General features: G+C 55.1%; 4 protein-coding genes across 4 annotated transcripts; 2 read left to right on the top strand and 2 right to left on the bottom strand.

The window, feature by feature from the left end:
- Positions 1–666: 666 nt before the first annotated feature.
- D7B24_005656 (uncharacterized protein) lies at positions 667–1,506 on the top strand (the record flags this gene model as incomplete). The annotated part of the gene is made up of 1 exon (XM_028639805.1): positions 667–1,506. One exon carries the CDS (start codon positions 667–669, stop codon positions 1,504–1,506), a length of 840 nt encoding a protein of 279 aa, XP_028495873.1.
- Positions 1,507–1,926: 420 nt separating this feature from the next.
- Positions 1,927–3,540, bottom strand: D7B24_005655 (uncharacterized protein; the record flags this gene model as incomplete). Its single annotated transcript, XM_028639804.1, has 2 exons — positions 1,927–3,114; positions 3,175–3,540. 2 exons carry the CDS (start codon positions 3,538–3,540, stop codon positions 1,927–1,929), a joined length of 1,554 nt encoding a protein of 517 aa, XP_028495872.1.
- A 606-nt stretch (positions 3,541–4,146) lies between these two features.
- Positions 4,147–7,579, bottom strand: D7B24_005654 (uncharacterized protein; the record flags this gene model as incomplete). The annotated part of the gene is made up of 9 exons (XM_028639803.1): positions 4,147–5,421; positions 6,019–6,158; positions 6,209–6,251; positions 6,305–6,563; positions 6,613–6,724; positions 6,860–7,033; positions 7,088–7,121; positions 7,174–7,179; positions 7,229–7,579. The coding sequence occupies 9 exons, from the start codon at positions 7,577–7,579 to the stop codon at positions 4,147–4,149; spliced, it is 2,394 nt and encodes a 797-aa protein (XP_028495871.1).
- A 791-nt stretch (positions 7,580–8,370) lies between these two features.
- On the top strand, positions 8,371–10,291 carry D7B24_005653 (uncharacterized protein; the record flags this gene model as incomplete). The annotated part of the gene is made up of 4 exons (XM_028639802.1): positions 8,371–8,655; positions 8,704–9,136; positions 9,200–9,231; positions 9,281–10,291. The coding sequence occupies 4 exons, from the start codon at positions 8,371–8,373 to the stop codon at positions 10,289–10,291; spliced, it is 1,761 nt and encodes a 586-aa protein (XP_028495870.1).
- Between the last annotated feature and the right edge of the window lie 1,273 nt (positions 10,292–11,564).

The following is an 11,564-nucleotide window of genomic DNA, read 5'->3' as shown; positions in this document are numbered from 1 at the left end:
GGCATCGACGTCTTGGCAATCGCGACCCCGGCGCGCAAGCAAGTGCATCCCGATGCGTCGGCAGTCGCAGCAGTGCGAAGCCAGACGGCACGGTCTTTGCACACAGTATTGCGTCATGTGGTTTCCCCAGATTCTGTCCTGTCCATCAACCACGCCATCGACGATTTGTCAGGACAAAGAATGATGAGGTGCCAAAGAACCAACTACTGCTGGCAAAACCACCTGCCAAACAGAGGAAGGGCAGTTCGTTGCGGCTTCCATGCTTTACTAATCTGAAGACCGCCCACCATTAAGTGATACGCCCTTCTGTCGTCAATTCATCATTGGCCCCATCCCATCAATTGCGTGATCGGGTGTGAACATCACAGCTCACGCAAGCTCAGCTCATGTTCGGATGACCTCGTCCACGTCTGATTTCAAATACAATATCCATATCCAGTATATAAAGATACAATCATCTGCCCCTCGTCGTGGTTTACTTCACATCCTCTAGCATCTATTTACTCGCCCGTCTTCCAATCTCCTGACCACCACGAGCACCACGAGCGAACGTACACTGTGACTGCCATCAGTCGAAACTGCCTGTGACAGCTCCGTCTTGATCTATCAAATCGTACAACTTACGTCCGGAGTTTTTTCCTACTTGTACGGTGTCGCATTACAATCATGTCTGGCAACACGACGGCGACCCTAAACTTCTATGCCCCACCCCCCGACGGCGCCGCTCCCTTCAACCACGTTGACCCTCCCCCTCCTGGTCTGCCCGTTCGCAACTACACGACCGATTCACGCCCTGTCCCGATAACAGATATTCGCGGCTCCGAGTCCTCCTTCCAGAACCTCGACCGTGACGCCTTTGCCCTCTTCTCAGGCGAGCCGCCCTCTGCCGAGACGGCCTTCGCAGACGATGACTCCATCAGGAAGAACTACTACCCCGAGCTCGAGGCGCTGCTGCTGAAGACCGTCCCCGGCGCCAACAAGGTCATCTTCTTCGACCACACCATCCGCCGCGCCAGCAAGAACAGCCCCCGCGAGCCCGTCCAGCGTGTCCACATTGACCAGACGGCCCGCTCCGCCGCCCTGCGCGTGCGCCGCCACGCCGCGTCCGACGACGAGGCCGACCGCCTCCTCGCCGGCCGCCACCGCATCATCAACGTCTGGCGACCGCTGAACCGCGGGCCCGTCGCCTCGTTCCCCCTCGCCTTCGCCTCGAGCGCCTCGCTGCGCGACGACGAGGTTGTGCCCGTCGAGCACCGCTACGCCAACGGCTACACGGGCGAGACGGCCGGCATCCGCTACCACGAGGGCCAGAAGTGGTACTATCTCTCCGGCATGACGGGCGACCAGAGGCTGCTGCTCGAGTGCTTCGACAGCGAGGCGTTGAAGGAGGGGAGTGGCGTGCAGGGAGGGCGCGTGGCACACACGGCGTTTGCGCATCCCGGCACGGCGGAGGATGCCGAGGGACGGGAGAGTATCGAGGTGAGGGCGCTCGTGTTCGGGCCCTGAGAGCGGATGGACGATAGCGAGAACAGCAAAGCGAAGTGAAGCACAGCATGTGATGAAGCCATGAAATATCTCATAATAGCAACTGGGTATCTGCACCAACGAACTAAAAGAGTGTCCCGTGCCCTTGCGAACGACTATGATCACGTCTTCCGCCATGTGCTGCTATCCCTGCCTATCCCCGTTACCAGAGTTCTGTATGCCAATGATGCTTGTGCGTGGAACTGCCCGCTGGATCCATGTAGGGCCACTCACTGGACTGAAGATGTAAAAAAATAAAAACCCATGTGCGCGATAACCGTGCCTCGGTATCAAGACCAAGAAAATCCTCATTTCAGTCATGTAACCAAACGCCGTCTCATGTGTTGCCGCCTCGTCTCTTTCCTCTACCGATCACTTGCTTGCCTGCAGGCCTCCACCAGTTCAATTCTTCCGTGTCTTACCACGGGCACTGCCCTGCCGGCTCATCGTGTTCCCTCCGGCGGCACTGCTTTGGCGGCTCATCGGGGCCGCAGCCCCCAGAGCTGCAGCAAGACTTGAGGGGGCAGAGTCGCGAGCCTCGACACTGGCGAGATTCTCATTCATCGCCTTGGGATTGGGGCGACCGCCGGTGCGGAAGCCTGTGTAGTGTGTCCTGACGTAAGGGGCAACGACGGACTCCAGCAGTTTCTTGCTGCCATTGGGATGGTCGATGGACGCACCAGGCTTGTGCTTGGCATCGTACTTTTTGTAAAGCTCCATGAGAAGAATATCCGAGTTGGCTTCCTCGACTGTCAGTGAGGTTGGGCAGTTCTCGGTAACACGGCCGTTGGTCTTGAAGTACGAGGCGATGTGGGTAGAAGGGATCTTTGTCGGCTCGTGAGGCTCCAGAATATCGATGTGTTTGGGTAGCTCGAGGGTATTTGACGCATCTGCCGCATCGAGCAAGCTCTGGTTGATACCGGCGCGAGTGCTCCTCGTCGTATGGGATGCCGTGCGCTCCATCATGGGTGCCGAGGCCGAGTCGCCGTCTTGCTCCGCACTGTCGTTATCGCCGTGGCCCGAATCGCTGCCGTTCGGGGACGTGGCACCATTGGAGTAGACCTTGTGCTTCTGGATGTACTTGTGCGCCGCCAGAGATGCGTTGAGGCGCGTGAGCGAAAGCTCCTTCTCGGTGAAGAGCTTGTCCAAGCTGTAGGCGGGGCCGTGGTGCTTCGCAGCGTAGCGGAGCTTCTCGTTCTGCCACAGGGGAGTTGTGGTATTGGGGTCGAGCGCCCTACGCGCGGGAGCTGGAGAACCGTCGTCTTCGCCTGGAACTCGCTTCCGCTTCTTGCCCTCGGAGTATCCGGGGATGTCGTCGGCATCCTTGCGCAGTCGGGTAGCTCGCTTGTGGGTGCCGCCAGGGCTGGCAGGGTTTGTAATGCTGAATTGGTTGGGATGGAGAAGGAGAGCAGACGAGTCGGAGATCTCGAGCGCTTCCTTTTCTTTCTGGAGGCGGTATTTCCGAGAGGAGACAGTGTTGATGAGTCGGTCACGGAGGGTGTCGGCTAGCGCCCGGTGCTCGCGGTTGGCAGCTTCGATCTTGTAGAGGTGCTCATTCTGGTACTGGTGGAGACGGCGGTCATGCTCGTGCTGGAGAGAGCCGGGTCAGAAAAAGCGAGACGACGAGGACAAAACTTGGTGCAGTCATACCTTTTGCTGCGCAACGCTCGAGTCGCGATACTCGATCAGGTCCTCAACTTCCTGGAGGAAATCCTGAAGCCTCGGGCCCGACATGTGCAGGAGTGTGCGGGTGTTCTCAGGCAAGGTTTCGGGGGTCTGCGCCTCGGCATGATCACGACGAGCGCTGGCGATGACCTCGAGTGCGTCAGAGGCATATGGGTCGAGGCGCTGGACGAGAGTGTTGTCGACTTGGATCTTCTGCAGCTGGTCTCGGTAGGTAAGGTCGCGCTCACGGTGGAACTTTTCGTTCAGGAAGGCTAGTTTCTCGGTGATGAAGAGACGCTTTCTCTCCCGTTTGGACGGACCAGCGGCCGCCGTCGACTCGTTGGCAGCCATTCGGGCGGTTCAACTCTTGCGTCGGCGTAGTTTGACAAGCGGAGTTGTGCGCTGCCGGTATGGGTGGAAGGGTGTAAGGACACTGGAAGGTAGAGAATGGGAAGTGGGAGGGTCAGGCGGACGGTGGACGCTCTGCTGGTGTTTGGTCCTCAATTCAGCCTTGCTTCGGCGAGTGCTCCTGTGGCTAGGGGACTTGATGGCTGCACAGGCCGCCATTTCCGACCAATGGAGATGGCCCAAGCTCAACAGCGACGGGCCAATGGCGAGGAGCCTACTACTTTGTGCATCAATGCACAACGCTATGCATAAGCTCTGCGTCTTGTGCATGACAGAGACAGCAAAGGAGTTGAAGTCTACAAAATATATTACTATAGTACAAACAATGCAGATCACGAGCCAAGTTGATCAGTACGCTGCTTGAGGTCTATGTTCTTTCGGACAACCCTAGATTCGCGTACGAGTATTCAGTGCAGGAAAAAGCCTACCGACGGTAGTTTATTGATGAATCGTCAGCCCAAGCAGCTGAGCAACGAACCACTTGTTTGGTCAACCTATACCAATGATACTTTGCCTGATGTTAGAAGAATATGACCAGTCTGTCGCTCACTACAGTCCGCTTCGCAGTTTTTGGAGCTGGCTCATCAAGCCGTACCCTCCGAGGATCGTCTTCGCCTCCTCTGCCTTGGCCTTCACACTTCCCTTCCTCGGCCTGTTCCCCTCACCGGTCTCCCTTTTTGCAGTGTCCTCTGCCTCCCTCAACAGCTCCCGGTGTCGCTCCTCCACCATCTTCGCCAGTCCCTCGATGAACCTGACACGTCCATTCTCTTCCGCCGTACCCTTCCACACCATCGTCAACTCCTTCAGCTCCTCAACTCGCTCTGCCGCCTTCTCGATACCAGCAATGGCGTCATCTCCCTTGAGAAGGTCAGCAACCTCCTCCCGCAGCTTCTTGAGCACCTGTTGGCCCTTCTCCTCCGTATTCTGCTGCTCCCCGGCCCCGCTGCTGAAACTTCCCGTGCCAGGCTCCGGCGCTGAGACAGACAAGAAGCCCGATGCCGCAGAGAGCTCGGACGGCGGAAAGACAAACTCCATCGCGTCACCAAACGTCTTGATGACGGAATCCAGCCGCGACCGCACGAGCGTCAGCGTCCGCAGCTGCTTCACGTGCGTAGGCTCGTTGGGGAGCGACGCCGCCTCTGCGCTCACGGATGCTTCCTCGTCAGGCGCGGGCGTCGCGACCGAGGCGGCGGCGGCAGTGGGCGTCGTCGAGGCGGCCGAAGGACGTCTTTTCACGTCTGCGCCCTCCTTGCTTGCGTCGGGTAGGCCTTCGGGCAGGAACTTTTGAATGTCGGGCTGGAGCCTCTCATTCATCGTCTCGGCGAAGCTGAGCGTTTCGCCGCGGAGGAGCTCGACCTGGTAGGCGAGACGGCTTCCGCTCCGAAGAATATCGTCTGTCAGCTGGGTGAGCGTGGTCGATAGGCGGGCCGTGTGTGCATTGAGTTGCGAGAGCAGCGTCTGCGTCTCATTTGAAAGGTCGGCGAGGGGTACCGCCCGGTCGGCACCTTTGGAGGTCGAGCCATGCTGGAGCGAGGGCAGAGTGGTGTTGAGAAAGACAGCCGGGTCGAACGATGGGTCGAGAAAGTCTTGTAGGAAGCTGTCCTCGACGTGGCTAGATTTGGGCCGGAACGCGGGCTTCGCCTGCTGTCGTGTGAGAAGAGGGAGGTTCTTCTGAGAAACGGAGCTCTTTTGGCGGCGATGCTGCGCCGACTTTGAGTCCCACGACATGCCTATCGACCGAGTGAACTGCGACTCGAATTCTCTTCTCAGTATCCGTGAGACAAGTTGAAGCGGTGGTCTCTGATCGTGTGTTTCGCTTGTGTGCTGTGCGCGTTCTCTATATGAATGCGGCGAATTCTGGAGGGTCGTTGACGGTGTTGGGGTTGAGGTGGACACATGGCAGGTTCATTAGCGGCTTCAGCCGCTGTGGCTCGCTGGCAGCGGCACCGTAGATTAAAACCACCGTGCGACAAAGCCGAGTCAATCGGAAGGGTCGTCCAGAGGCCCATTCCTCTTCTCAAACCACATGCACTGTCAGAATTAACGATGTGATGTTTAATCGTGCACACAGGATTTCGAAGGCATGTCTTTTGAATAATGAAATATCCATACAAGCTCCTGATCATACTTGCCAATAGGTCGGGCGGGAATCTGCTGTTATGTCCCCTATTTATCATCTTTGGGCCACAGCAACTTTCGTTGCTTCAGGCATACGAGCATGGTCACAAAGATCGCCGCCCAGACAACTATCAAGCACCCCGTCATGACGCAGGACAAGATCATAAGCCCCCCGTTCTCAAACGCCTTCGCCATCGCCTCCGTGGCTGTGATCAAGGCAGTGTTCGGAAATACAAACGACCACCATGTCATGTGAAAAGGCATTGTCCTGTCCGGCTTGGCGTATTTCCACAATGAACCAACCGACACGAGGAAGAACCACATAGAAAGACCCCACAGCCAAAGGCCAATCATGACAGCCATGATTTTGACTATCGGCACAGCTAAATCAGTGCCCATAAAGTTCTCAGGCAACACCACCTCTGCTTGACTTGATATCTGAACTGCAAGGCGTCAGTCACGGAAGCGGACTTTTGGAATCATAGTAACATACCAATCCCTGCAACAGTAAAAGCGTATGGTCCGATCGAGATGAACTACGGTACTGTTAGCTATTTGAGACTTTCACGCACTACGGGATGGCACCTACGACACCAGGCCGCTGCGCATCTCTGGGCAGTTTCTGGGTCATCAATCTGTAGATGAAGGCCGATGAAATCATGAAAGCGATGAGACAACCTGCTCCTTGCGCCGCAATGGCGCTAAGTGCAACGGCTGTTGTGTTGACGGTGAGCCCTTGGCCCGACGACACGGCAGAAGCAATGAGATTTCCAGCGAAGGGGGCGTTGAGAAGCAATGGGTAAGCCGGAAACACCCAGACCGGTGTCATCATGTGAATAGGGAAAATTCTGGACCTCCCGTCAGACAAGGGCTCCGGCTGGAAGATTCCAAACTCACAAGGTGGACCAGAGAATCAGGTAGATAGTAGCACTAACCATGACACTGAGTGCTAGGTTGATCCAGAACATGACCTCCATGGTTCGAAGTAACCAAGGGCCGGTGTGGGGAACTCCATATTGACAAGTGTTTATCATGATTCCGGTAATACTGAGAGGTTAGAGATCGTTGGGAAGAGGGAGCGAGGCACGCACGAGACAAACTGCGATACGTCAGCCTCAATAAGGCACTAAAGCAATGCTGATACCCACAAATGATGGTATAAATAGAGACTCCATCTGATCAGTAAATGAGTTCATGAAAGAGCCTGGTCGCAGACGGAAGCGGGCCAAGAGAAGACCACAATTTGTCATGAAGAGGAGAATGTTGAATATGAAAAAGGCAATGCCAACTCCGTCCAGCCAAGCGCTACGATATGACACTGCAACAATGGTTAGCGAGTGCTCCCTTTGAGGCTGCTTGAAATGGAACATACGCGAGTGCAGAACGCTAGCGATGCCACCGGTAGCCTGTGGTTGCAATGATCAGTCCAGGTCAACAAGCTCTTCATGGAGGGTTTACCATTGTCTATTTTCACGTCAGCAGTGGTTTCAGAGATATCGGAGACAAGGCTTACCATGGCGAACCATGTCCACTGATGACATGCGATTCGATCTCGAAGGCTGACCTTGCCATTTGGCTTCGTCGCAGCGGTTGCTAGTATCCCGTTGAGACTAGAGCCATGAGAAGGTGCAAGCGCTGGGCGGGACCTTGGGCCGGACGACGAGGTCGGTGCACCCCTTGCAACAGCTTCAGACGACTCGTGAGCAGAGCCAGATTGTTTGGGGGCAGCATCAGTAACAGGTGACGTGCTGGCCGGTTTGGTGGGAGGGGGGACACTGAATAAAAAGGGCAGGTTGTTCTCGTCAGGCGATTCGTAGCCGTTTGAAGCTACATGTTGTACCACTTCGGTACGTGGGGGGGCCATGCTTGCGCAGGAGCATCTAGATTATCTGGTCTATATCCCAGGACCTTGACGACAATGTAAAGAGGGATCAAGAACTCGGGTTCCGTGTATCGAAAGAAGAGGCTGATATGTACGAGATGGGTCAAGAAAATGACGTGCCAAAGGACCAGCGATCCCACGTTTGCAAGAGGCATGATCTCATGCCCTTCTGTTGTTGTGCGATACCCAAGGAGTGGAAGTTGGTCGTTGGGTCACCAGGTTCGGGTAGTGGGTGGGTATCTGGACTTGCCGATCAGATCAGACGTGCAGGTTGATCGCGCCGGTCGCAGGCAGATAAGGACTGAGTAGGACCTGCACCCGGGACACGACAAAGGGTGTTGAGCCAAGGCCGCGTTCGAGCTGATGATACAGAAAGAAACGCTGGTAATTGGTGATGGTGCCAGTGAGACGATCCAGGTGACCGTGAGGAGTGAAGTCATTAAGCAGGGAGCATTGGCATTACCGATCCACACATGCCGAGCAAGCGGGTTGTGCACTGTAGACACATAATCAACTCCACCAAACAGGCGTAACAAGCCATGTCCTAGCACTGTGCCCACGTCGCGTGGCTTGGCAGTCGGGCACCCCTTCCTCGCGTGAGTGCAACAGTTGGCAAAATCACCATGTTGACACAAGAAGGGAAAGCAGCGGGGAGATCGCCCCTTTCGTGAAATATTAGGCAGCGCAGAGTCACCTTGGCCGTAACTGTCTTCGGGGGCACGAACAAGCGAGAACGATCTGACTCACACCAACAACCTTAGCAAGCCGTTACTATGGCTCCTGTTCCTACACACCTTGACTCGTTCTTGCTATTCGACGAATATGAAAATTTGCGGCTCAAGATCCGATCCGTCATGATCCTCGATCTTCCTAGTGATTTTCCGGCCATACCTACCTCAACAACCCTGAAGGACCTGGTCTGCCAGGGTAGCCTTTGGGTTGCACGAACGGGTGCCTGCAGGCTTGAGTTGCACACCAACGTTCATGTGGAAAGCGACGGGAAATATGTTTTTGCAGCAGTGCTGGAAAGATCGGCCTGGGTATTCGGGCATCTCGCCGTATGTTTGCCCTCGAGATCGCAATGGGCCACCTCTGACATGGCACAGCTTTGGAGCCAACTTGGCTTGCGCCTTGCCCGCGAAGACGACGTTAGCCTCCCATCAAATGTTGCCGTATTTCGTCTTTACCACCCTAGTCTTCATTCAAGCCTTCTGCCCCCGGAAGGCGCTCAAGTTGCCGGTTTCGAACGACTAACTTGTTCCCTTGACTTCGTGCACAATTCTGACGAAGAGTTCCATAGAATCTCGCGGGCCTCTGGGTCGGCCTCACGAAAGAGGAAAGGGGAGCTCGTAAGAGAGGTTCCGACTTTAGTGTGCCAGTCCACAGAACAAGATGATGAACTCGGCGTTCACAGACCCCCTTCAGGGCTTGTCAGTTCTATCCACCTCACCACTGTTCAAGTACTGGACCGGCTTCTGGGCAAGTCATCCCTAGAAAGACTTGTAGAAGTCGGCATCATGGCGCTCGTCACAGGACAATGTAAGAGTTCGAAAGGAATCAAACTTGCAAGACAGGGCATGCCGATACCGTTGACAACATTAGTCCCTGCAGTCTTTCACATGGATTACCTGGCTGTACGTCTGGAATCACTATAGCCAGCCAGACGCAGCTAACACGATGTAGGCCGTCGCACACAGGTCTAAGCTGTTACCCTCCATTGCGTCGGCCATAACTGGACTTGAGTGGGCACAGTCAGTGAATTCGAGCAAGAATATCGCCGACGAAACCAATAGAAAAGCTTCAAAAGATACTTCGGAATTGCAAAAGCTACTGTGGAAGCTAATCATCAGCAAGTTGAAAGCACCACGTATGGTACAGACGAAGAGCAACACCACAAAGCAGATCTGCAAGAGAAGCATAAATGCCACGTTTGCCTCAACCGAATCGTATGCCTCTACGAAGCATGGCGAGCTCAATGAAGATTCAGTAGCACACAAGGTCCCAGAGAGCACCTCAAATCACGAGCAGTACATCATGGAGTTCTCCACAAGTCACGATGGTCGAGCATCTGGTGTTTTGGGAGCAGACTTGTGGAGTGATTGGGATGAGAGACTCAGTGACACCTCGCAAACATGGCAAGAACCACCTCGAGATGGAGTTGATTGTTCGAGTGGCCATGCGGAGCATGCAATTCCTGACTTACCTGATACATTTCTTCCTACTACTACAGATTTTGAGCACAGAGACGTACTGTGGTCTGACTGGGATAAGGAATCGAGCAGCTTTGAGTGTGGCTACACTTTCCAATCGAGTTCCCAGGTTCATGGGACACCTCAGAGGTCACAGCCGAGCCCTGATGGACGGTTTGGCGAATTTTGCAGGGCCAGAAGCCCCATCAGTGAAGACTCCTGGGATGACGACGGTAAGTGGGAGGATAATCCGGCGTTGAGATCTGCGCAAGGATTCATTCAGCATTCTGGAGGACGCCTTGTCATCTCTGACCAGCCCTGGCCGGATGAACCCAAACACGACACTGGCGACCGGCCGGTGGCCTGCAGGATGCCGCCCCTCCCCTCCACTACGGCTGGCTTGCACGGTCTTGGGGAGTGGACAGGACAACCTGCATGTGAAGACGAAGATGAAGACATGTGGGACGCATGGGACATGGATGATCATTCTGAATTCGAGTGGTAAAAGTCTATAGATAGAAATAATGCATCTCGCTGCACATTGCCGTCGAACCGACTTGTGGTCTCTGGAGCGTGACGAAGAAGAATTTGTACAGAAGCCGTGCCTTCATGCCCGGCATGACACAGGCTCGGCTCCCAAGAAACATCATATATTCAAATTCGCTATTCGAGCAGGGTTGATGATGGTCCTCTGCAACAACCAAGTCCTATGATTGTCCGCTCTTATCGTAAAGCAACACTGCCACCCTCATTTCTTCCCCGCCGGTTTCTTCTCCTTCTTCTTCTTTTGTTCCGGCTTCAAGGTGGCGAAGTGGATGTACCAGATGAGAAGGCACTGCGCGATGATTCCGACAAGAACAACAACGAGAATCGTAAAAAGCATCGGCTGGTCGTTCAAAGTGGCCACAGCTTCGTCGCTGGCCCCAATGGACTTCATGAAGCCAAATTGGCCGCTCATGGTGGGCGATTATGGGTGGGTGTTGATATGTGCTGAGTGTGGGTTTACTGGCGACTGAGCGTTCGTTCGTAACCGTCGATGGTTTCCTTGTGCGATCGCAGGTAGACCGTAGTACTGGGTGATATCGACGTTTGCCCCGTCACGCGTTTATCGGCGCAAGTGTGTATTACAAAGGTATAGACGGTCAAAAGGACGAGGACTTGGGATGGGGTATCGAGTATCGAGTGCGCCAGTCACCGGATGAAGAAATGGACGATGCGAACTGGCTGGTTGCCGAACTGGCAGGAAACGACAGAGAATGAACGCGTACGAAAAGGTGGTTGAAGTTGAACTCTGAAAGACAAGGAGAGAAGAAAGAGAGGCCACTCGGCGATGGGTCTTGAAACGGGAGACGTCAGATCGTACTCGCACGACTCCAGGGCTTGGTACGGACCAAGCTCTGGACCAGGCGCTGGCGACCAGTGCACGGCGTGGAGCGAGCAGCCCTGTGGAGGCGCGACGTGGGTGCCGTGCTCCCCCATCTCCGGGCGGGGGGCAGTCAGTAAAGGGGTTTGGTCTGTGTTTCACAGTTGCGCCAGAGTCGACTGATTCCTCCAAAGGCGTGGCCCGATGGCTCGATAAACGGCGCACATGCCTGTGAGGATGTTCGCTGTGACATGAGGAAGAGATGGCTGTAGAGCGCTCCTTCTTCGTGATATGGGTTAAGTTTGCCTGGTCACATGGGAGCTTGGATGCCCATGGGCACATTCAGTTACTGCGAGGGGCTGATCCGGTCCAAACCACCTGGGCGGCAGGTGAATCCTGCTTAGATAAGCGAAGA

Source organism: Verticillium nonalfalfae (genome assembly GCF_003724135.2).
Source record: "Verticillium nonalfalfae strain VnAa140/NRRL 66861 chromosome Unknown scaffold_36, whole genome shotgun sequence".
NCBI classification, from domain to species: Eukaryota; Fungi; Ascomycota; class Sordariomycetes; order Glomerellales; family Plectosphaerellaceae; genus Verticillium; species Verticillium nonalfalfae.
This window is presented reverse-complemented; position numbering and strand designations above follow the sequence as displayed.